The 24675-nt window shown below is 40.4% G+C and overlaps 2 protein-coding genes across 2 annotated transcripts in view; both read right to left on the reverse strand.

Moving 5' to 3' along the window:
- Positions 1-503: 503 nt before the first annotated feature.
- On the reverse strand, positions 504-3220 carry sox7 (SRY-box transcription factor 7). The gene is made up of 2 exons (XM_024290451.2): positions 2476-3220; positions 504-1779 (listed from the first exon to the last, which is right to left on the reverse strand). Exons 1-2 carry the CDS (start codon positions 2705-2707, stop codon positions 809-811), a joined length of 1203 nt encoding a protein of 400 aa, XP_024146219.1. The 5' UTR covers positions 2708-3220; the 3' UTR covers positions 504-808.
- Positions 3221-6353: 3133 nt separating this feature from the next.
- pinx1 (PIN2 (TERF1) interacting telomerase inhibitor 1) overlaps positions 6354-24675 on the reverse strand; it is a 23624-nt gene continuing 5302 nt past the window's right edge. The window contains exons 6-7 of the mRNA XM_024291856.2: positions 22654-22736; positions 6354-7135 (exon numbers count right to left, since the gene is read on the reverse strand). Coding sequence (XP_024147624.1) covers positions 6509-7135; positions 22654-22736 — 710 coding nt within the window. The 3' untranslated portion in view covers positions 6354-6508. The remainder of the gene's footprint in view (positions 7136-22653; positions 22737-24675) is intronic.

Below are 24675 nucleotides of genomic sequence, written 5' to 3' on the forward strand. Positions count from 1 at the left end.
TTCTCCAAGGCCTAAAATAAAGACTTTCCCCGCTTTAATTCTGCATTTATAGCCGTAATTGTGTTCAATGGACTTTTATTTAACCCCTTAATGGATGTTGTCGCAAATATATGACAAATCGATTCCAAAATTACCTGTAACTTAAAGGCAAAAACATACTTTTTTTGTAGCTGGAAATAAATTCAGGCTTTAAGAGTTTTTCTAGTCGGTTTCCTGCTCGCCGTTTTCGTTTTGTCCACGCAGCAACCACAATTCTTAGAAAAAAAAGACTGACCTTTATTTTAAATTATTGTCTTCATAAACCTAAATCATCATACAATTACAATTATTATTCTTTTCATTGCAGAGGCTGATTAACATAGATTGACGGAGTATAAATGGCTCTTTCCTCTTTTTCATTTTTCTCCGACTAAAACCTCATCCACTTACAACTATTGAGGTAAGACTCCCACACCGATGAGAGCAACAACGTATGATACAAACATTCGAACGGAAAGCGGGGATAATAGCAGAACATTTATGCAAGACATCGACTTCTGTAGAGCATCTGTACAGTAACATTTACAAGTGGGCAAACAGGTTTTTTATACATTTGTTCTTTAGGTTTTGGAAGTTTCATGACACTTGGATCTGCTTCCCTGAGATGTCCATCTCCTTTTCTTCATTTCTTTGTTCCATTGTGGCTCCAGAATTCATGTTGCTCAGTCAGGGGGATATTGGAGCATTTTAACGGTTTGTTGCCCCTTCCTTGCAAAAAATCCTCCCAACTGAGTGCTTTTGCAGAGTCCGTTTTAGTCTGTGGTGGCGCTTACGAAATGCCGTAGTTGTTGTAGTAGGCCGCGGTTGCATCTGCGAGCACAGAGATGAGGCTGGTTTCCGTGCTGCTGCTGGGACACGCCGGTGCAGCCGATGCTGCCTGCATGTGTCCCGTTACAGTCATGCTGCCGCCTTGTTCCGGGTGGAAGCTGGTCCCGTTGGAGTTCAGGTACTGGTCGAACTCGTTGCGGTCCACCTCGCCCAAAAGTTCGGCCTGGCTCAGCTGATCTAAAGTCTCCAGGTGACCCTGAGTCTCTGGCGGCGGGGACAGCTGGCCCAGGTGGCCTTGGTGGAGCCCGTGGTGAATTTGGGCAAAAGTTGAAGAGCTGTAGTAAGGAATGGGGGGCCCAGGCATCGGTCCACCACTACCTCCAATTTGAGACATGTGGGGGATGTGACCCAAATGCGTGCCCCCGCAGTGGAGTTGGCTCTGGGTGTAGTCGGTGTGGTAGGGAGGCGGGCTGCCCATGTGTGTCTGATGTTCATCGGGACAGGAGGCTGAGGAAGAACAGGAGACGGAAGAGCTACCCGACGCCGAGTAATAGGTGGGGGGCACGTGCTCGTGGTCCATGGCGTCTAAGGGGGACATCTCAGGAGGAGTTGGCAGGCCGTACGGGTACGTGTCGAAGCTGCTGTTCGAGCCAGCAGGTTCTCTGAAGGTTCTGACGCTGGGGAGGACGGTGCTCGCCCCGGAAAACCCGCCGCTGATTTTGTTGGGGCTGCCCTCGTCTTTGTCGAGGGGGTGACAGAGGGCCCGCTGCTCCGGCAGGGCGCTGTGTTCGGGAGCCAGCCCGCTCAGGAGGAAGCCGGGATCCACTCTCTTGCAAATGCGCTTCAGCTGTTTCTTCCGGCGAGGCCGGTACTTGTAGTTGGGGTAGTCCTGCATGTGCTGCACCCGCAGCCTTTCTGCCTCCTCCACGTAGGGCCTCTTCTGAGGGGGGGTGAGGGCCTTCCATGACTTTCCTGTATGCAAAGAAGAAAAGAACTTAAGTTTCACTTAAAACTTTTTACACATATTAAATTATGTGTTTATGACTTTTTATTTATTTATTTATTTCCCGTATTTTTTTATCACTTTTATCTTCTCAATTTATATTTTAAGTCATAAAATGACTGAAAACAACTAGAACATATGGTATAACTTATTTTTTCTACATTCATCTAAGATTTTTAACAAAAAATATTCCTTTTTTTTTTTTTAATTAGTCATTTTTCTTCCATTATTTCTTATTTTTCTGTGACAGAAAGGACTTTAAAATTTCCCTTGTGTTAAATTTCAGCTTTGACGCAGCAGCTGGAGCGCATGTTGGTTTGAAATTGCGCGCCAGAGCATTAAATTATGTTTAACTATAAATCTAAATGTGCAAAAAACTTTGTGTTGTGTTCTTTTGTGCTCATTTCCTAATGTGTATTCAATGGTTTTATTTTTACAGACACTTAAATGTATTTAGTTAAAGCGCACTTCAACACCAAACAACAAAGTTGTGTTTGATGCACACAAACATGATGAGACTTTCTACAGGGTTCTGGACAGGAATGTAACCATTTAAAAATAATAATTTAACCTGTAAAGTCTCAAAACCACCCAAAAAACTTATATATGAAGTCAAAGAGGAAAATGTTTAAGTAATAATAATAATAATAATAACTTTTTCTCACCTAACATTTTGCTGAGCTCGGCATTGTGCAGGTCAGGGTTTTGAACCGCCAGCCGTTTGCGCTCATCCTTGGCCCAGACCATGAACGCATTCATCGGCCGCCGGATCCGCGGCTCCGGCGCCTTGTCCACGGCTGTTCGGTGTGATCCGTGTCCATCAGGGCCGTCTCCGTCTCCCGAAGGACACTCGAAGGACTCCGGCCACGACGAGTACGCGCTGATGAGAGCAGCCATCTGCCGCGCGCTCTCTCCAAACTTAAAAAAAGTGCGCCTCTCAATCAATTTTAGACTAAAATTGACGAAAAACAGCAAATTAAAGAGGATTTCAAATGCTCAAATCGCTTTCCTCTCTGTGTTTGAAAGAAGTTCTGTCGGGAATGATTTTAAGGGGGGCACCACTTGCGCGCTCCTCCTCGTGCGTAATGGCTCAGTCTTTCCTGGCGGATGGGAGAAGCGCTTTATATTTGAGGAGCAGGTTCCAGGAGAAAGCCCGAAGGACTCTCGACTCCTCCTTGATTTCACGTTGAGCCCAGTAAATGGAAGAGAGAGTGCACAACATTTCAACAACTCCTCCAACTTGCCTCACAACAAAACAACAACTTTCATTTATAGGAGCTGCTGATTAGGAGTGAAAATGTTGAGCAAAAATCATCACTGATAGTTTTTCTTGTTAAAACCATTTGAAGATTTCAGGTTTTTTTAAAGTCAACAAAGAAAACATGGCTTGACAAACTTACCCAACCCGTTTTGCAGCCTGTTCTGCACAGAAAACTCCACTGATTAAGTGACATTTTGAGATTTCCTTTGCTCTTTTAGAGACAGGTTGCCAAGTAAAACACATTCTGCCCCCGAAAAACTTTCTATGTATGTGTTTTTAATGAAGTGTCACTACAAGAGACAGTAGATTTTGGCACAGAACAGTTTTTGGAAATTTTGACCTCCTTCACGGTTGACCAAAGACATGAAATCACTGAAGACTTTCCGAACAAATCAGTTTTCCCTTTGTGGCCAAAGGCGGTTGCATATCAAATTCAGGAGTTCCTGTTGACAGGATACTCTCTGGCTGCAGCCGAGGAGGAGTAGCTCACACTCCCCCACACTCTCACACTGCTCAAATGAGCTCCTGATCACAGGTCAGATGGTATCTTATCTGGCCTTCTGTGGAAAAAGGAGTAACCTGACAACAAATTGGAAGAATATCCAGTGTTTGCACACAGGTAACATGGAGTTTCCACACATCTTTGTTTGTGAACGAAGCAGGGTGGGGGTGCCTTTACCTCTAAGTCATAAAAGTGAAGTGTCAGCTCCAGTTTGGTCCACACAGGAACAGGATACGGCACCTGAAGCCACAGATTGTGCACGGTGCAGGCACATCACTGATATATAGGCCTGCACTTCCTCTTCTGAAATGAACCACATTAATGTGCAAGCAGCGAAAGTTTGAGGGAAAAGTTGGGGGTGACTAAAAGGACACACGGGACAGCCAACGTGAACAGAAATGGACGAAATTAAAGCTCCAAATCCAGACTTTTATTCATGGGGAAACGGCAGCTGCATGTGTTAAACACTGTGTGGGTGGAAGCTGCATCAGCCGCCTGTCGTCCCCCTTTCAGAGTAAAAGACATGTGGTTACTAAGGCTTTAAGGGAGGTGGTGTGTGAAAGCTGTGGGCAAATTCCACAACCGCAAAGATCCTTAGAAGAAAATCAGGACGAGGATGGGTTGAGAGGTGATTTTAATCCTAATTTGAACAAAGGTTATTTGTGGTGGAAAATAAAGAACAGAAATGGACACTAAAGCCACTAAATTTAATTTTAAGATCTACGAAATTAATGTAAAGGAAAAAAAGTTCGATTTTTCATAACAAATTAAGATATAATTTAATGTTCTACAGGTATGATGGTGATAATATTTTACTTTGGACATATTATTTAAAAAAGAAAAATAGGACAGGATTTTAAAAAAAAAAGTATAAAATATTTGGAAGATTTTCAATTTTCCAAATGTTTAAAGCTCAAAACCAAATATATAAAATTTCCTCGGATGGAATTAAATGTTGCAAACACTCAAATTCTATGAAAAAAATGCATATTTTGCATTTTAAAGACCTAAAAAAGTTGTATAAAGCAATGTAATATTTAACACTTTCACATTTTTATAAAGCTAAACACACAAATAACTAATTTGAGATGTGAGTGACTTGAACTCGTTTAATCAGAATTTATATTTACAGATGCAAAAAATAAAACTGCAACAAACGGGGTCATTTTTAAGAAATGTCCCAGCTTTAATACAGTTTGGGTGAATGTGCTAGCAAATAAATATGTTTGGTACTGATTTTTTTTATATTTTCTGTGGAAATAAAAACAGCTTTATTAAAGGCATTAAAAGAATCCCGAGATATCATGCTGAGCCTCAAGAGATTTCTAAAAGGCTTCATTCACAAAATAAAAAAAATGTTTTTAATTGTTTTCTTATACTCCACTTAAACATAGAGTGTAGGTTATATTAGCTTCAGAAAATTAAGTCAAATATTGAAAATCAGTAAAAAATAAAATAAAATAAATGTGATTTTATGTCTGTCAGATACTCAAAAAAGTTTTAAAATTAAACATTTTAGTTTTTGATAATTATTTTGTTTCTTACCCCAAACTTTTATACGTTTGCTCAAAATTATATATTTTTAAAGACAAAAACACTTGGAGAAAATTAGGAAAACATCCTGAAGTAAAGCATGGTGGAGGTTTGATTATAATATGGGGCTGTTATTCCAATACAAATAATTTTTCACTCATCATTTTTGTTTTTTTTATAGTATTTATAGTAACTTTTAAATTGAATTAATCTAATGGTAAATTATATTGTATTGTTTTTGAATGTATCTCCATCTGTTGAGTTCTTACGTATCAAAAAAATACTTTAGAACTCAATCGTGTTCACTGGTTTAAAGCGGAAAAACATGCTTAGAAAACCGTTTTAAGAGACGACTCCACAGAAGATCCATATTTTTTTAAGACAAAGTATCATGAACATGTGCTTGCTTTAACCCTTGTGCTGTCTTGTGGGTTTAAGATGACAAGGTTGAACTATTTATTTTCATGCTAACTTTCCAAGCAGGTTATTTTTACACTTCTTTTAACTAAAGGCAAATTGTAAATTCTAGCTTTTGCAGCCTTTTAGTTTATTTTGAAGAGTTAAACTTTATTATATGACTATGGTGTATTTTGGAACTGGTTGGTCTGGGTAAAAGACAGACGTGACAAATCCTAATCACACTCAAGTGGTATATGACGACAACAGATGGAAAATGTATGTCCAAACGTGAGATGCTTTAAGGAGGCGTCAAGCTTTCTTTAGTCAAAGAAAATCCCGTCTTTAACAAAAGTCAAATACTTTTGCCTCCTTTTCCTCTTTCCTCCTCTGACTCACGCCATGCAGGTATGGAACCAAACAAAGTCACGTCTGTCAAATTATTTCGAAACATCTCGAGTCGGGTATTGAACTTGAAAGGACAAGTGTCACGTTGGATTTCTTCAGCGTTGAGAATTTCCAGCTATAATGTTACACGTTTCGCAGGTCAACAGCGTACGTGCGGTTTTCACGAACAGACAGGACTGAACTTTTTCCTCTTTGTGTTATCTAGGTGGAACAATAAATAAATACCCAACTTGCAAAAAAAATGTCTTTATTAAAAAATGCTTTAAAGTTTGACATTTTTCAGACGAAACTTTATCCAGACATTTTTTTGTAAAGATTTAGGTAAAATATTTCATTTATCCAAAAAAACTGAAACAAGTACATTTGCAAATTCATTTTTTTTCCAGTTTTTGAAAAAAATGAAAAAATTTTAATCTATGTGTCAGAAAATGTATGATTTTTTAAAAAAACGACAGATTGATGCATTTATATTTGAGATCATATCATATTAGCCATAAACTCCTGATTGACAGGATTTCTCTTAATGTATTTGCTGCATACATGTGGAAACAGGAATAAACATTGAAGGTGAAGAATGTCTCATTTTATCTTCATCCTCCTAATCTTGATTTTGCCTCTTTCTTTTCTTCTTTTTGGATTTTTTCTCCACCTGCTCCGCCTCACTCTCTATAACTAAACAGTCCTGTTCCTTCGTTTGTACGATCTCCACACTTTCAGGGGAATCACAACTATTTATCGGCTCCTCTTTTTTGTTCTTTTTTGACTTTTTTTTCTTAGAAGAAGACAGGTGTTCTGAGTTTAACTCTACATCTGCGGAGCCGTCCTTTTCATCTGTGTCATTTAGACCTTCTGTCTTTCTCTTCCTTGAACCCTTTCTCTCCTGGTTTTCTTTGTCCTTAATGACGACAGATGAGCTGCTCTCCTCGTCTACCACCTCCTCAACAAGCTCCTTATTCTTCTTTTTCTTCTTCTTTTTCTTTTTGGGCTCTTCTGCTGCATCGTCGGTGTGGCCTGCAGTAAGCTCTTCCTGAGTCTCAGAGTTCGCTGGAAGTACTGCGCTGTGGTTTCCACGATTCTTCTTCAGCTGAGCCATTCGCTGGGCAAAGTACTCCTGCATGGTGAGAGTACTGGTCACCGTCTTGGTGATGGACTCTGTGTCCAGCTCCACGGCACTTGACGTCCCATTTTCCTCAATTTCACTTTGGGAGGCACTGCTGCTGCTCTCCTAGACCAGAGAGACACAACAGAGAAGCATTTAGAGAAGCTGCACACCACGAGCTAACAATGGCAGACAGAGAAGCTTAAGTGATTGTCCATCATCATTCAGAGATTACCCACAATGCCTCAAAAAGCCTCAAATAGGACGTCGATGTGACAAAAGGTGTTCAAGCCCAAAAATAAGTACAGTCAACACAACTGTTCAATCTGAGAACGGCGTTTTGTGGTTCTGCTCTTGGACTTTCTTTGCCGAGTCAGCATCCAACGTTAATCCCCCCCGATTACTGCCACAGAAATTCAAACTAAAACAATCCAACATCATCCACTTGTTCTATAAAACCCACTTTCCCCTTTTTAAAAATGTTATATGGACCTGGAGTTGATAGTAATCTGTAATCGTCATTTTTCCAGTCATTAAAGACCCGCTCTGATTAAAATGGTGTTTTTCTGATGATGCAGGACATCTGTAAAAAAAAAAAAAAAAAGTATTTCTATATTCAAATTGTTAGGATTTAGCAGCAAATGGAAAAAAATGCTTTTAATTGCGACATAAAATCTACATTTGGCGGGCCTCAAGCTGCTGCTCTGCTCCATTCTGATGCATCCACTTGTAGACGACTAGATCCATGCAAGTCTTTGTAAAATCTGGATCAAAACTGTATGTCTGGATAGTTAAAATATTGCTTTTTTGTTGCACTGCTAAAGTTAGGGTGTTGAGGGGCTGTAAGCTAGTGGGAGAAAGCGTAATAAGAGAGCTTTTAGCAATGGGGAGGGGAAAGGGGGCGGGGTTGCTCAGTGCCAACAGTCACGCCCACAACTCTGAGGCAAATTTCTAATGCAGAAACTATGTTCAAGAAAACTACAGTTTTTACTGAGCATTGAGAATGCTTTGTAAATAGATCAAAAGATGATTGAAGCACGTTTTTTGTTTGAGAGAATCTGTTGCTAAAAATGGTGTTTAGTATAATATAAGTAGATTTGGAATCTTTTTTAATATGTTTTCAACCCATTATTTCATTAAGGATAAAAAACACAATCTCTCCATGTTTCAATACACTCTGTAAGTTCCGTCATAAACTCCGCCCTCCAGCCTTAAACACTAAACACGGCTAACTTCACAACTGTAAAAAGGCCATAAAAAGCTGCAGATTTTAACTCCGCAGCACGAACAATTTGTCATCTCAAGCGTGCGAGCCATTTGTCTTCATTTTCCTAATGACCTACTCAATGCATAATGATTTGTCCAAAAGAATACAGAAGCTCCTCTGGAGAACCGCGTTAAACAATGCCACCGTTCTGCGGATTATTTCCGATGGTGAAGCGGGCGACATTTTTCAAATCCCACCGATTAAGGATAAATTGAAAACACTGAGTTCTGTGAAGTCGCCTCAAGGTTTGGCCTTTAAGCTCTTAAAGTGAGATTACATCAGATCTGTATAGTTTTTTCTGAGGGCTAAAACAACCCGACAGCGCAGCTAAACGCAGAGTTTAGATCAAAGTTACTTTACGGCATAAATATTTAAAAAGTGGTCTTCCAATGAGAAAGTTCTTAAGTGTTAATTCAAAAAGAGCTTTTTTCCAAATTTTCCTCTTATTTTTTTTTTCTTTTGTAAGTGGCTGTTTTTACACTGATGAGGATTTCATCTAAAACAAAGTTTTCAAAATCTTAACTAGAAAAAAACTTCTAACAAAGAGGATGGAGCTTTTTCAGGTTAGGTGTCATTAAACAAAACTTTCCAACATCCTGGAGAAAATCTATATTCCCTGTTACTGCACAATGGCATCCTCTCTGCTTGGGAGAGGGGAGATGGGGCTTAGCGCTGACAGCGCCAAACAACATGTAACTGGGATTTGGGAAGATGGCTGGGGGCCATTTTAGAACTGCCTTTGAAATTACTCTCAAGAGAGGCGAAATGAGAGAGGGGAGAGTGACGAAGAGGAACATCGTCTTCATCAGCAAGGTGAGGCGGCGTGAGGCGGGTTTGTGGTCCTTCCTCACTGCCTGGGGATCTCCATTAGATTCTGATCCGACAGCAGGAGAAGAGCTGCGTCCAGCAGAGGCTGGACTCACACAAACGCACTGATCCGGGCTGCGTTTCTGGCAGCCCTGGAGATCCTCCTCGCCGTGGTGCTGAAGAAAACATGCAAGTAAGAAACTGCAAAGCAGTTCAAAAAGTAAATTCCATTTTTATTAAGTTTACATTGTGAACTTGACTTCCATTCCTGGGTTTAACTAAAGGTTTCAGCAGAAATAAGTCATCCTAGTAAATGTTTTATAGGACTTTTAACATTTTTTTTAATTAAAAAGTCATTTACATGCAAAAATGTATTTTTTTGTTTTCAAATAAAAAAAAGTTAATTTTTGCATTTATTTTCTTTTGCCAGAAATTTGAAGTTTGCTATAATTTGAGCTAGAAGTGAACTGACTGACTTGTTTTGCTTTAAGGACTGATCTCAGTTCATTCTAATATTTGCCTCCCCTTGATGAATGGTCAAAAATGGAGGCAGGAAGTATGAAGCTTGCAAACTACTTAAGTTTAAATCATTAATTTGATTTAATTTATTTTGTATGAATTCTAAGGGTGTGCATCTTACTCTCTAACATGATTTGCTACGCATCTTGAAACATACAGTCCGATTCTTTTACCAAAAATGCTCAAATCTAGACATTTCTTAATTAAATGGCATTTAAAGCTTTAAATAATAATCCATGGCATTTGACAGATACATTTATTCAAGTACTCAATTGGAAGAAGCAAGCTGTTTGCATCGCATGTACATTAAAAGACAAAGACGGTAGGAAAAAACAGAACGAGAAACTGCAGTTTGCCAGAAATCGATGATTGATTTTATACCTTTTAAACAACATAATCTTGTTCATATCTGTGGTTTTCAAACAATACTGCAATTGCTCGATCAATTTTCTATGCACATCTATTTTTTCCATCCCTAACAATACTGCTGTTACTTCCACTGCCCAATCAATTTTTTCATACTTATCTAAAATATTTTATATCCCTAATGAATTCAGTTTAATTCATTTTTGCAAATTCCAATTTATGAGTTTATTTTATGCTTTTCAATGTGCTGCAGGATGCTTACCTTTGTATGAATTCATAACAAAAAAATGTGAAAGGAAAATAAGAGCTCATCTCTTTTGGTAAAATGGTAAATGGTGTGTACTTAAATAGCGCTTTTCACCTTAAATATGGAATAAGTGCTTTAAAGTCAGTCACAAACTACCTATTGTTCACAAATGGTGCCAACCTGTTAACCACCTGGAGCGACGTGGGGTTAACCGTCTTGCCCAAGGACACTGACTTGTTAGCAGGCAAAGCGGAAACCGAACCTGTGACCTTCCATCAGAGGTATACCGCTCTACCTCTGCGCCACATGAGAGTGACAGAGCCTCAATAAAAACTGTTTTCATAAAAATAGGATCGTCGTTTGAAGAGCAGTATTTCTAAATCACTGCACTAAAATCCTGTTAAACTCATTGAGAATGAAGCCACTTTGTTGAAAGACGTGTAAACACCGGACAGCTTAGCAGAAAATCCACTTGTAGACAGAGTTTTGATAGCAACTGGGACCCAAAAAAACATGGCAAAGAAATCCAAGGTTGAAGAACACACCTATATCAAGCCATGTCTACCCTTTCTCCTCCTTTACCCCCTCCCCTCGCAGACGCAGAACCCCAGGAAAAGGATGCGCTCAGTGCACTGTGTGCAGCCCCGAGATAAGGCTCCTTCAGCAGAGGAGCGGCCTGGCTGGCTATCGGGTCCTTCCTGTTTCACTCTCTCCCCTGGCGGGGGCTGGGCAAGGAACACAGGGAGGGTCCGTGGAGGGTCCCAGAGAAAAGGAGAGGGTGGGAAGACATTCAACAGGCCGCCTCCTTCAAGACACTCCAGTTCTATCTTCCCGTGCTTAATGTGGCCAGTGGAAGGCCAGTCGGAGGAGACGTGCCAAGGAGCCAAAACGCAGAAGCCAACAGATTTAGTGAGAGTCCATCAAGCCAACAGAGAAGATGGTAAGGCTTCGTGGAAGTTCTGGGGGAAAGTTCTGTGTGTTACTGACTTTTTGGAGTGGTTCTGCAGAGGTTTTAGGACCACAATATGCTTAAATGCTTCAAGATCAGAGTATGAAGACATAAACTCCCAAATGTACAAGAAATCTTTCAAAAGGCACACAATTTTATATTTTCTTCAAACCATCTTTTCTGCAACTTAAGATTTCAACAATAGAAAGGCAACAAAGATTTCAATGAAAAACAATCCAACCATCTATATGTGTTAAGGTTACAACAACACAAGTGTAGAGGCCCACACCTTTTCTACTCAACTTTCCAGAAAGTCACAGAGGCATTCTAAGGCCAGCAGAGACCCAGCCTCTACACAAACACATTAAACCTCCTTATAAGATCCAAGAAAAGTCTCGTCAGCATCAAACATCTAAACCAAACCTGACTCTTTCATATAGAATTCCAACCTCTTTGCTCTCGGGTTGTCTTGAGTTGTGAACCTTCATCCTATATCCCAATAGAGAGTCACAACCCCATAAAAGAGGCTCATTTTAACAACCTATAAATAAAATGTGTTTTTTATTTTGGGACTGAGTGTGAGGACAAGAATGTAGATTAACCAGTAAATTAAGAGATTAAATATTTGCTTCAGGTTTCTTTATACTGCAGCAGACCAGTCCTTATGACTAGGTCTGTCAACTCCACCCTATGAAAACCTGAACTTGGGTAAGTGACTCATTCAAGCACATTACACCCTTTTCTGTGTCTGAGCAACAGCTTCAGACGTGAAGGTGGTTCATCCTCTTCCAGAAAATTTATCAATTTGTCTGATCATGTTTTAGCACTTTCTTTGAGCTTCTCCCTTCACCTTCATTTGGCCTTCCAAATGGAGGGTTAGGAAAAAATAGTGTCTAATATTTTGGACGTTACTTTCGTTCGATGACGTCATCAATAATCGCGGAGCTTCCAGAGCTTGAATACACATAACAACAGCGATTTCATAACATTAAAAAGGTCACGCTACAACAAAAAGTAATTAGATTTAAATCTAAACGTCTGTGCTTCAGAGTGCACCCATGTGAAGAAGAGTGCTTCTCAGCGCAACGCGCTTTACCCCATACTTTGGGCCCCTTTGGGATGAAATTAAATTTATAATCCCGGACACACTAGCACTTAAAACACACTAGCACTTAAACTGCCACTTCAAATTGAGGGGAAGAACTAAACACCTCATCCAGGTAAACAGCAACAGATAAGGAAGGGTTTCTGTAAAACCAGCAGGAGGTCGGCCTTTGAGGACTGACTTTGGGCACCCCTGGTCCATGCCCTCAACCCCACTATAAGTGAGTAAGGTGTGACATATGTCTGCTGGGTTCCTCTTTCAGATGTTTCAAAAAACTATATATATATATATTTCTAGTTAGGGCCTACCAAGATTTCTCTTTACCTCCAGACCATAAGGGCCGTTTTAGCATTTCAAAACATGTAAATGTTTGGCTTAAGAGTTTGTCACATCCATGGGGGTTGACCCGTACGGGGTCATCCAGGCCTTTGAAGAGTTTTTGAGGGGTGTTTTGCAGTTCTCTTGTACGGCCACAAGGGACTTCATGAAAACGGAATGTGCCATAATCGCACTCGTGGTAAGTATATCAAAGTATTCGTAAGGCTAATGTAAGTTGCATACATTTAAAGATGTACAAGCGGGTGATGCTGTCGTACAATGCCCTTGGGATTTGGGGGGGTCACTTGTGGCACCTAAACAAATCCTGACTTGATCAAGGCCCCATTGGGTTGTGAGGCAAAGAATTTTAGTGAAGTAAGAAAAAAAAAAAAAAACATTGAAGAAGATAGTGTCAATAGCTACGCTTCCATTGACTATGAAATTGCGCAAATTGGATTTGTGATAATAAATTTGCCAAATTGAAACACCACAATTCAGAAAAAACTCTGATTTATCTGAAAAAGTTTTTGCACTTGGAGGAGGGAGTTTTTGAGGCGTACCAAAATTGACATATTTCACAAAACTGCAGTGGAAACTTTTTTTAATTAAATGAGTCACGTGACCAAGACCCATATGCCATGTCTATACCTTGACCTTGGGTAGTGCACAGCGGGGGACACAAGAGGTCCCACAGCATCAGACAAATCATCAAAAGTTGTGGAATTCTTGGAGCCACAACTCCTCTGTAAAATCACCAACCACTATTTCTAAAAAAAAAAATCTCTTCATCTGTAGCCGCTCCCATGTATCTTACTGCTTCATGGCCTGAACAAGATGCATACGTCTTTGATAGTTGATGATAAGCGCTAGTGTTGTGTCAGAAAGTTTAATGTATAAAAGTATTGTTCACATCCATGTTTTTGAATGACTTGTCATGTGCGTTGGTTTGTGATGGTGCTTTTTCAACTTTCTAGAATTTTGATAAAGTTTTACGCATATGTGTGATGGAAACGCAGCTAGTGTGCAGCTAAAAATGAAGCAGACCTGACAGACCTAATGTTTACAAAAACTTCAACAGGTAGAGAGCAGGCCTGTTTCTCAAAATAAAACCGTTTAAAAAGCTACAACAGTAACCGAAGTTGAGAAGTTTGATAATGTGAAAATAATGAGACTCTGTTTGTACCTGGACAGGCCATAATGGAGATGGGAGAGCCCTGCTTTAATGAACCTAATAGCTGTGGAGCAGCTGAAGGCGGATAATGACACCAGGACAACACAGCTTTATCCCCTCAATTCCATTTCAGTCTTCGAATTAAGTAATTTATCGGACAAAACATTGTTTTGCTGGCTAAACAGCAAAATGATTCCACTGACAGCAATCGTGTAATTCAGTTCAATAGGATGCTGTTCAGCAAAAAACCTGGCTAGGCCATACAATTACTTACAAGTGTAGTTCTGTGGGTAAGCTGCACAGACGCACACTATTTCGTCTTGGTGATGCAGCACCACAGCCAGGGAAAAAAGATGAGAACAGCTTAAAAATAAATGGATGCTGAAACCCTTTATTACACTTTCTTTTTATTTGCACTCCACATTTTCTGTTAAATTGTTCTCTGATGTGATGCAACCAGAACAGCGCAACAGAACAAGTACCGGAGATGATTCATTTGTCGGTTTTTGCTGCTTTGGTGTGCATTACGACAGTGCTGAGGAAGATTTTACATGAGGTGTTACTTTTAAAGATTTGTTGTATTTCTCAGCTGCTATTTTACATTTCTTTTGATGCAACAGGTGCGCCACTAAGCACACCTGTGTGGGGGCAAATTACACATGATACGGCAACATTTACATAACATATGGTAAAAATAAAAGTTTGGACTCAATTTAGATGTAAAAAAAAATTGTTGCAATTGTTGGATGTCATCTTACTCGAGATAAAATCTTACTTTGCAACAACCAAAGTGGGGTGCTAACCAGCAATGTGATAGAAAAAAAGCAATGTAACATGGTTAAAAAAAAAAAAAAGTAAATGTTTCCATTTTATTTCTATTTTGTATTAAAATTATTTATAAGTTTGGAGAGATTGGAAAAAATAAAGTGGTTCCTTTAGCTATTTTTTTCAAATTGAGCTTTTGTTTAATCTAATTTTTCGAGGACGGCTTAAAATGATCTTCATTTAAGCTACTTTAGGACTTTGCAATTATGACTTCTTCTTCTTCACCTTTCGGCTTACATTAAAATAAATTATATAGTGGAAGTAAATAGTTAACGCAGAACTTAAAATGATTTAGATTAACACATTGTCCCTAAAATAGTGTAAAACCCAATTAAAAAGTTCTACACAGCTCTACTCCTTTAAAGATACACCCTTTGGATGTTAATTAGAACTTGACACCATTGCTGTTGCCCATTCATTTTCTTAAAAACTGCCTCTTTGCATTACTAGCTTTTTCCGCTCTATAATTTCTAGCCAATATTGCTTGGGTCTGTAATTGCGCGACTATGCCCTCATTGTCCTGCCACAATAATAAATTTGGTAATACTCAGGGTGTATGGATCAGGGCCTGATTAGCCAGCTGTCTCTCCCTGATGAGCTGCGGCGGTCCGGCGGCCCATCGTTCATGCGCCTGACGTGGGCGGACAGAAAAACAGGTGGATTTGTTATTCCCCGGCAAATAAGAAAATATGTCAGTCAGATTTTCCAAATGCTCGATCTTTATTACAAAGATGACAAAAATATTAAAGTGAAAGTCTAAAAATGATGAAAACTTGATGCATTATATGCAAGAATTCTTAACAAAGCGGAGTAACTGTCGGATAGTTTGAACGGGGGGAAAAAAAGCCTTGAAATATTGCACTTTGTCCCCGCTGCAAGAGCGTTTATCATCAGTAACAAATGAAGACAGCATTATGCATGCAGCATGACTGCCCTGTGCTTGTAGAACACTGCAAACGGGAACCGAATATGCCCCCTCTTGAACACTGGGGTTTCCACGCCCCAACCCCAGGGAGGGAGGATGCTGTGATTATTTTCCCCAGCTGTGATTTATTAGATTAAAGAGTCAGTGATTAAACAGTCGTCTGTGACTGTAAACAGCCGGGGGCTGAAAATCTTTGGGTGGTTAGCTCCGCCAGGCGATAATTATCCTGCTCCTGAGTATTTTAGCATCACTCCTGCAACCACGAGGCATATCCTGGTACCAAGGATCATTTCTTTTTCATTCAAGTTTTCTTGTATTGAGGTAATCGGAAAGTGTCAACATGGTGGCACAGGTGTGGAGTTGACCTTTTCAGAGAAACTCAGGACGTGTTCTTGGCAAGTTTTGACATTTAAATTGTAAAGTAAAAAAGCTTATCTTTACACATTCATTAAGGTTAAAGAGAGACGACAGAGAGGATGAGGAACAAATCCACCACAGGTACAGCTCACGTAGGATGTTTAGAAGAAGAGTTTGGACACTTTAAGAGGAGGAATGGTCATCATGTTGGTAAAAGGATGCTGAGGTTGGAGCTACCAGGAAGGAGACTTAGAGGAAGACCAAAGAGGAGGGTCATGGATGTAGGATACAGAGAATTATCTGGAGGTGGAAGAATCACCGAAAGACAAATAATTTCAACAGCAGCGAAGGTGAAAACTATGATCTTCAAACTGACTAGTAAAAAAAATGTAGGAAAATGTATTTATTCTATCTCCAAATCTTGCAAATACTGTACTTGGAACAGTTCTTTGCGTCCATACATGTTTACTAGGGGTCTGTATTAACTAGAGTTTGATGATTTGATATGCATCATGAAACGTGTCTCACGTCGACACATATCACAATATTTCCTGAGACTGTACCAGAACATTTTTTTACAATTTTCTTCAAAGATCTAATGTGACTTTTCATGTTAATTAAATGGAAATGGCTAAATTAAGAAATATTTGTTCTTAAACCTTGTGCCTTCCTAAGTATATTGGCATTAGGAGTGGGATCATCTGGACCCTACAAGAAGGTGCGCTGAACTTTTCTTTTTCAATTATTTTAGATTTTCACTGGTGTCCGTGGCAGACATGAAATCCTGTCCACCTCCATCCACGTTTGGATAACACGTCAATGTAAGGCTGGGGTCATCTGGACCCCATTAGATAGCACAAGAGTTAAAGGGGACAGTTAATATTGTCTGATTTCCATGGCAAAATATTTTTAATACAAAAAAAAAGTATTGCCAAATGAAATATCTCGATATATCAACAAATCATTTTTTCCTATCACCCCTAATGTTTACTTTGCACCAGAAGTAAAAAGTGCATATTTATTTTTGGGAAATCAGGTGAGAGAAAATAAAAACATTTTAATTTAATAGTAGTCTATTAAAAGCAAAAAATGCATTTTCTTTAATATAGCTAGAATATATATAGTGCAACAGTCTTGTACTACAACTATTTTTTAAAGCTTGAACAGCAAATTTCTAGGAAATTGTAGAAGGAGGTATCTTCAAAAGGTTTAGTTGAAGCAGCTGTTCCTCTGACTGCCATTATACAACAAGGAAATGTCAACTTAAATACGTTTTGGAAAATTTCAACATTTTTGAGGACCTAAATGTCCACCAGGAGCTGAACAGATTTGCATCATTAATGAGCAAAAGCTGCTGCAAATTGCTATTTTAGGGGGAAAAAAAAACAAAAAGGAAAAAAAAGTTGATAACGATTTTAATGCGCAAAATATTTAAACAGCTGAATGGATACAATTGTTTAAAGGAAGCTGAAGATATGGATAGACAAAAACGGTTCAAAATAATTTTAAGAAGGAAGAAAACAATTTGATTGCTAATAAAATCAAGCTGACAAAAAATGATTTGCGATACTAGTAACAGTCCTTATTGGTAACCAAGGTTACGGATCATTTTTGTGGTCAGTGTCTCTGAGCTGTCAGCAAATTTCCACTGCTAGACTCCACCCATTAGCTCCCTGGTGCTTCCAAGACGCATCTGCCAAATGCTCAAGCCCTCCAACCCGGGTCGCCCCGGCACCGTGTTCCCTAACAGCGGTATCAGGGGAGCACCTGCTGACGCGCGATCCTTCATGGAGACGACGCGTGGGCAGAAACGCTGGCAACAGGTGCCACCCGACGAAGCTGGATCCTATGTCTTTTGTGCCTGAGCAGGAGTGGGAGTGGGAGAAGCAGCAGGGGTCACGCTGACCCGAGAGCCAGGCGCACCCTGTCCCCTGTCTGACTGGAGGTTCAGGAGTCAAAACAAGGCTTGCACCAAATTATACTCGGCCATTTTTCTTCCTTGACACTTAGGGAGTAGAGATATAAATGAAAGGATTAATACTGGAACGACTTCAATGTTCGAGGCAGTCAAAGTCTGAACATGAAAGTCAGACATCTTGTTGGTTTTCATCTTAAAAACGAAGACATTCATCTCTTAAAAACTCATCTTATGCATGGAATTAATTAAAGCTAATCAGCATAAAAATTACAACAAAAATATAAATATCTTTATCATTTGCTTTTTGATCTTGAACGCCAGGAAAAATTTCCAATGTCCGTTAAAACAGCCGTTGCAAAAACAGGGAGAAAAAAAATGCAAAAACACATCAAATAATTTTTAATGATCCCCAATTTTCAAAGAAAAACACACGCAGTTGAAAAAATAAAACTCCAGCTTGTTTCCACCTTTCATTTCAGCAGGCGGCTTTAAAAAATGACCAACTTTTCTTGATGTATGAATCGGCGGGGAGTCTATTTATCAGCAGGCCCTCTGCGGTCGCCCGCTTGGGTCCCTCAAGTCACAAACCGCGTCGTTCCCTTTTGACTGATTAATTAGCCAATCAGAGGACATTTTTCACTGGGCGGCAGAATGGTTTATTTCAGCTAATGCCGAGCTTTCGAGCAGAGACCCGCTGGAGCCTCGTCGGCTCTTTCGGCCTGCCTGAGTGGCTGGGCAGAGGGGCAAGGGAGATAAATCAAGACGGGCTGGCCCTCTATGTGGCTCCCTTAACTAAACCCCTTGAGAAGGGCATGGAGAGCAGAGGTGGTGGAGAAGGGGGAGGAAGGAGAGCAGGACGGCCAGGGGCACTGCTCGCCCGCCGATAAGCACAGGGAGCACAGGGCTGCCAAAGTGCCTTCATTTAGAAGTGGCCGGGGCTTTTTGATATCACGGCAGCGAGAGCCAGTCATTTGTCATGCGGTGAGTAATTGTGTTGAGAGGAGCAAGAGGAGGCAGGAGACGGAGGGAACTAGCAAGCGTGGGACGGGTGATGGATAATGGAGAGCTAAGTAGATGGACGGACACTTCAATAAAACTCTCACTGGTCAAACAGTGTAAATAATTTAAAACATACATTTTAGACCTCTAAAAAGGGAAACAATAAGTAATAACTGAAATTTCAAACATATTTTTGGACTCTTACACCAATTGAATAAATGTATTACAACTAAAAAAAATATTTATTTTTACAGCTTACTAAATCCTGGCTCAACAAAGACATTATTGAGACAACTTTTAACAACCAAACGTTGATAAATTATTGAATTCTTTCATTTTAATAAAATCTGCATGTTATTTTTAACATAAAGAGCTGCCTTTGATGGGCAGAGGCCTGTGGAGCGGTTAGACGTGTGTGCGCTTGTATGCAGCGATAAGGGGTGAACAGGAAGCACATCACTGCGGAGGAAGGAAAACACCCGCAGAGGGGGACTGGTGGAAAGGCCGCTAAAGACACAGAGGTGGGTGGTAGGTGAATTTCTGGAAGATTCATGAGTGTGTGGGGGATTGTCTGGAGAAAGCCATGCAGATTGGATTGAGAATCTCACCTTATCGGGATACTGATATAAGACTCGTAAAACCTCCGAAATTCAACCACCACAGTTATGACCTCCAATTTTTGGGGCGTTTGATTTTTGATGCAAAACAGCAAAGATCAGCGCAGGGTGAAGGTCATCGAGTGACGGACACTTGGCTGGTCAATTCCCCCCAATAACTTCTGACGCTGCTGGGCTTTAGCACAAGGCCTCGCGGGAAGCCATTGTGATTGTGGCCAGTGTTTTCGATATGGTCAATGGGGTCCCCTCTGTCTAAAATATAGCAGCCCATAACCAAACAATTAGAGAGAAAATAACTGTGAATTGCTTGCATTTCCAATGTTAATCAGCGAGGGAGAGCCTGCTATTGTCTTGTTATGGCAGAGTATCTACAGGAGAATAGAGGCGTTTTTCCAGGTAAATTTATTGTTTTTTTACAATGCCAATTTCTTCCAGACATATAGTAGAGATAAGTAAATGATGCAAACAGGAGGCTATTCTGTGAGTTAAAGGTAAGACATGTATATCACATATGACATGATATCAGGAAAGATCCAGGTGTGTAGCTGAATCTGAGGCTTTACGGCGAAATATTGCAGCAAGCAATCCTTATAGTCTTCCTTGTTGCACCAAATCTTTTCCATGTAAGCAGTAAAAAAATATCACACAGCCGATGTAAAAATAAAAAACGTTTGTTGGACCAGGATATATTGACCCAATTCTGATGTCCACTGTTGACGCTTCTTGTAGATATGCAGGCTGACCTGTAGAGTGTTCCAACACCATTATGCTTTAGTCACATCTGCCCTCATACAGGCTGTCTGCAGCCAAAAATGGACAAACCTTTAATAGAATATGCAGGTGGTCCATGTGAAATAGCAAGACGGACGGCTTGGTGATCCCGTAGAGCAAAAGCAGTGGAGTTGCGGATCACATAGAGACCAGTACTTGCATCTTACTAACTACAGTGTAGTGTAAGGGCTCACCGTACCCAAGTGCATCCAACTTACAAATACTTAATGAAATCTTTAGCACACGCATGGGAATCGTTTGTTCCATTTTCAACAACGTCCCTTGAGGTGGCAGTGCAAAACATTCCTGTGCTCACCTTAAATTGCGGCCGCTCTTCTCTACCATCCTTCTCGGGTCCGGACAACCCAAAACCTCACTATACCCATTATGGTCAAGTTCTGTACAGGTGAATGTGAGTAAGAGTTTATTCTGACACATTTGGTTCACTTAAAAGGGGCCATACCATGATTTTCTTAAGCCTTTCAGAGTAAACTATATCCATCTATATGATCATATATTACCTCTGGAACACTAAAGAACAAATTATATATGCAGTATGTGTTATTTTATGTTAGATTGTGAAGACCTGCTCGTTTTTGTGGGTATGGGAGAGACTGCTGTTGAGAGCGCAGGTTTTTAGGGGATTACTCACAAATGCATGACCAAATCAAAATACAGATTTGGGGTTCTTTATAATTGAGGACTGAACAGTAAAATACACTTAAAAGCTCAAAAAGTGGATTTTTCATGGTATTACTTCTTTTAAGTGATGATAATCCAGAACAATGTTTTTGTCTTAATCCACCCAAGAGGAAAGGGAACCACTCTTGGACTCATCTTTTGAGGTGTTCTCGGTTCATTTCCAATTGGACCGAGCTCCGGTTTGCTCTAAGCTTTTTCAGTCTGAATAGGTTCTGTGCTTGGAGTGCAACAACTGGACCAAAACAGCCACCGTAACCGGGCATTATGGGATCTAAACATTGTGTAAAGCAACGTTTAACGTCATACATATTGCTTTTCACACTGTTTACCCACCAATTTATGTAATAAACACTAAGTACACCCTCTTAGTCGTCCTCAATAACCAACTTCTAACATGTCTCCCCCCTACCAACGTAGAAAGTATTGTGCCTGATGTTGATACAGGCGTTTAAAATTGGTCCACAAAATAAAACGTTAAGCACAGAATTTCTATTATTCTTTTTCTGGTTGCTTTTCTCAGCCATCGTAATTTTTTGGCCAATGACCAATGACTAAAGAGATCTTTAGCGGCTGGGTGGCTCAGTGGGCTAGGTGAAGGGCTGGCACTCAGGAGCCCTGGGTTCAATTCCAGGGTTGTCCACTGATCCCCCAGATTGGGTCCTTAGGCAAGACCCTTGACGCTGCTGCCTAACTGTGTCCCTGTGCCCCCCAAGTACAGGGTTGCGTCAGTAAGGGCATCCGGCGTAAAAACTCTGCCAAATCACTGATGCGAAACAGTGGGTGCCGTTACGCTGTGGCGACCCCGAAAGGGATAAGCTGAAAGTGAACACACACACACTAAAGAGATCTTTAGTCACGTAGTTTTGTCTACAAGCTTTGGTTTGAAACAGAAAAGATCAGTTGAAAGGCAGTACAGACCAAACAACATGTCTGAATACACCCTACCTTTTTATTTTTTGTCTATTTAACCTAAAGTCGTTGATCTGATGGATGAGACCAGAGTGGCGTTACGGCCCCCACTGACCATCACTCCTACAACTGTAATTGGTCATATTGATCTGCCTAAATGTTTATATTTCCTGTAAGTGAGTATAACTTTGAATTGCTGATTAAAAGGTCACTGCCAATTTTTCAAAAAAATAAAGGATTTCCTTGAGCCTCTGAGACACATTTGAAAGCGTGAGAGCTATCCCAACATCAGCTGGAAAAGTGATTTTTAAAATGACCAACCACTGATGCCAGGAGCAAAAAAAAAAAAAAACTTTTTTGCAAGCATCATCACTTGACATTTCTACACAGCAAACCACAATTTACTTTTTCTCTTTAATAATGCCTGCTGGCACAACTAAACCACCTGATGTGACACTTTAAGGCAGAAGTGGGAAAAAGGGGTGTGGAGGGGGGGTTAAAGTGAAGGTAGGAAGGGGTAGGAGTGTAAATCTCTTAAATGGATTTAAGAACTCTTGCCACCATCAGCGGCCTGCTGGCGGTGTTAAAGCTGTGCAGTGTGACATGGCTAATCTGCAGCCAGAGGCAGCTCGGGGGCCGGCCCTGTAGAAGCAGCCATGGTCACGTGACACCTGAGCATCTGATGAAGGGATCAGAGCTGATGTTCACCAGCAATTCCAGAAACAGATAAGCCCCTCGCCCAGCAGCATGGCCTCTGCGGCCTGACTGTGGACTATCAGAAATACAAGAGGCCTGTTCGCTTAATCTCTTTTTAAGTGGAATCAAATTCTTCAATTTCTGCTTTTTTAACTGTAAATGTATTCAAAGTTTACCTGCTCTTGATCTTTTTCCAGTCTCGACCTCTTCCCAAAGATACAGTTAAGGTCTGTTTCACTTCGGGAGGACAGATCTTTTCCTGTGGAGCAAAATAAAAACATCTATATCATCCAAAAACATGGAATATAATTTTTATAACACAACTAATGTGGATTTAAGTCCCAGATGTGAAAAACTGTGTGTTTCTTGGGAGGTATGTGTAGGTGGCCGCACTGAAAAGATTCATCGCTTCACGTCGCAGGGATAAAACAGCAAAGAAAAATAAACGGAGGATGAGGTCCGCCGCGACACGCCTCCGGATTCCCATTTTCAAGCCGGGCCTCAAAGACTCCTGGAGCACGCAGTCCGCCGTCTCAGGCTGGGGTCCTGTGCGTACAGCTGCATCCTTTTCCTTCAGCGGGGCTCTGATAACATTTGGTTATTTATTGCTCTTAAGCTTTATCTGCCCCTGCTCTCGGCTTTGAAAGTCACTTGCTCATGCAGGTCTAAGAAGCTAAAAAACCAAGAAAGGAGGAGGGCCTGTACCGTTTGTCGCAGAGCACACCGAGGTCAGAGGTAACACGAAGCCCACCAGATCAATCCTTGCTTTAGACAAGGAAGTGCCCATCAAAATTCTTGGGCTTTTGGGTGAAAGTGCAAACAACAATGCTCTCAAAAAAAAAAAAAAAGTTTCTCACAGCTGCCGTTGAGAAAAATGTCCAAGTCACACAAAAACGTATGCGTTTATTTATCCATTTAAAAGTCACTTGATTTATCTTTTACCATGAATGGTCAGTAACCTTATGCTGCTAAAAAATGTTAAAAAATAAGCCCACAAAGCTGCAGTAAAGCCGCCACACAGCGCAGCAGATGGAGGGCTGCAGTTAGATTCTGCATCAGCCACCCTGGCTGCCCTGACAGGTGATAGATGGAGGTACCAATTAGAACTGGGTTACCGGTTTACGCTGCATAGCCTGGGCCTGAGCAACACAGATTTCTGTACTTTTCTCTGCAAACAAAGACCATCAATCCTCAGTGCAGGCAAAGAGGGAGCCAGCAAAAACAAGATATCAATAATTCTTTAAAAAAATAAATAAAAGAAGCAGGAGGAGGCTTTCTCTAGGAGGAGAGGTGCACGTTTGGATGGTTCCTTGATGTTGAAGGGGTCAAAGAAAAACTTCAATTTAGCAGCTTTTATCATTATAATGTATGATTTTAGCTATTTAATAACGCCTCCGAATCCAACGTGGAATGACAGGCCTTTCCTGCTGACCGTCGATAACAGAACTATGAGAGTATTACATGACCTTTTCAGCCTCTCTTATAACAAGCTTAGCAACAGTAAATCTATTATCAAGCCTTAACTTGGCAACAAGCTCGCAGTGAGAGGAGAAAGCATCGGGGCATTCAGTGGAAGCATGCAAAGAGGCGTGGCGGGTTCAAAATGCTGCCACACAAATCTGTGGCCCGTGCCGGTCCGTATCTAACAGAACAGCGAGTGCCAGACCCCCTAATGAAAACATTTCCAACGGACGCCGTTGGCAACACAACAGCTGTCACTTATTACTGTGAGAAAACAACAGCATTGTACTAAAATACTTTTACTCGACTAGAAGCTCATAAAGATCTGCCTTTTGTCAAAAGCTTATTTTCCTCTGATTTTTAAGTATAAAAAATGCAAATGATGAATAACTTCCATTTCTTATATTGCTTAATTTTTCATGAAAACAACCCCTTTCATTCATTAGAGCAGGGTTGTCCAAAGCTGTTTTATTTATTTATTTATTTTTTTACAGGGCAATAAATTAGGCAACATTTTTGGAGCAAAAAACTCAGACGTTACAATTCCTTAAGCTTGAGTATTCTCTCAATACAAGACATTAAATCTCGCTTATATTATACTTTTATAAGAAAATGGTGTTTTAAGATGTTCCTGTGGCATTTCTCTGATGATGGAGTACATATAAAGAAAATTAAGCTTTAAATTGTTGCTTTTTAGAGTATTTATTATTTAAGTTGTGAATCAGGAGCAAATAAAA

The sequence above is a fragment of the Oryzias melastigma genome, linkage group LG24, assembly GCF_002922805.2.
Source record: "Oryzias melastigma strain HK-1 linkage group LG24, ASM292280v2, whole genome shotgun sequence".
NCBI lineage: Eukaryota > Metazoa > Chordata > Actinopteri > Beloniformes > Adrianichthyidae > Oryzias > Oryzias melastigma.

Coding starts and splice junctions, on each gene's coding strand:
- sox7 (XM_024290451.2), bottom strand. CDS start 2,707: ATGGCTGCTCTCATCAGCGCGTACTCGTCGTGGCCGGAGTCCTTCGAG. Junction 1,780..2,475: donor CGAGCTCAGCAAAATGTTAG/GTGAGAAAAAGT, acceptor CTTTGCATACAG/GAAAGTCATGGAAGGCCCTC.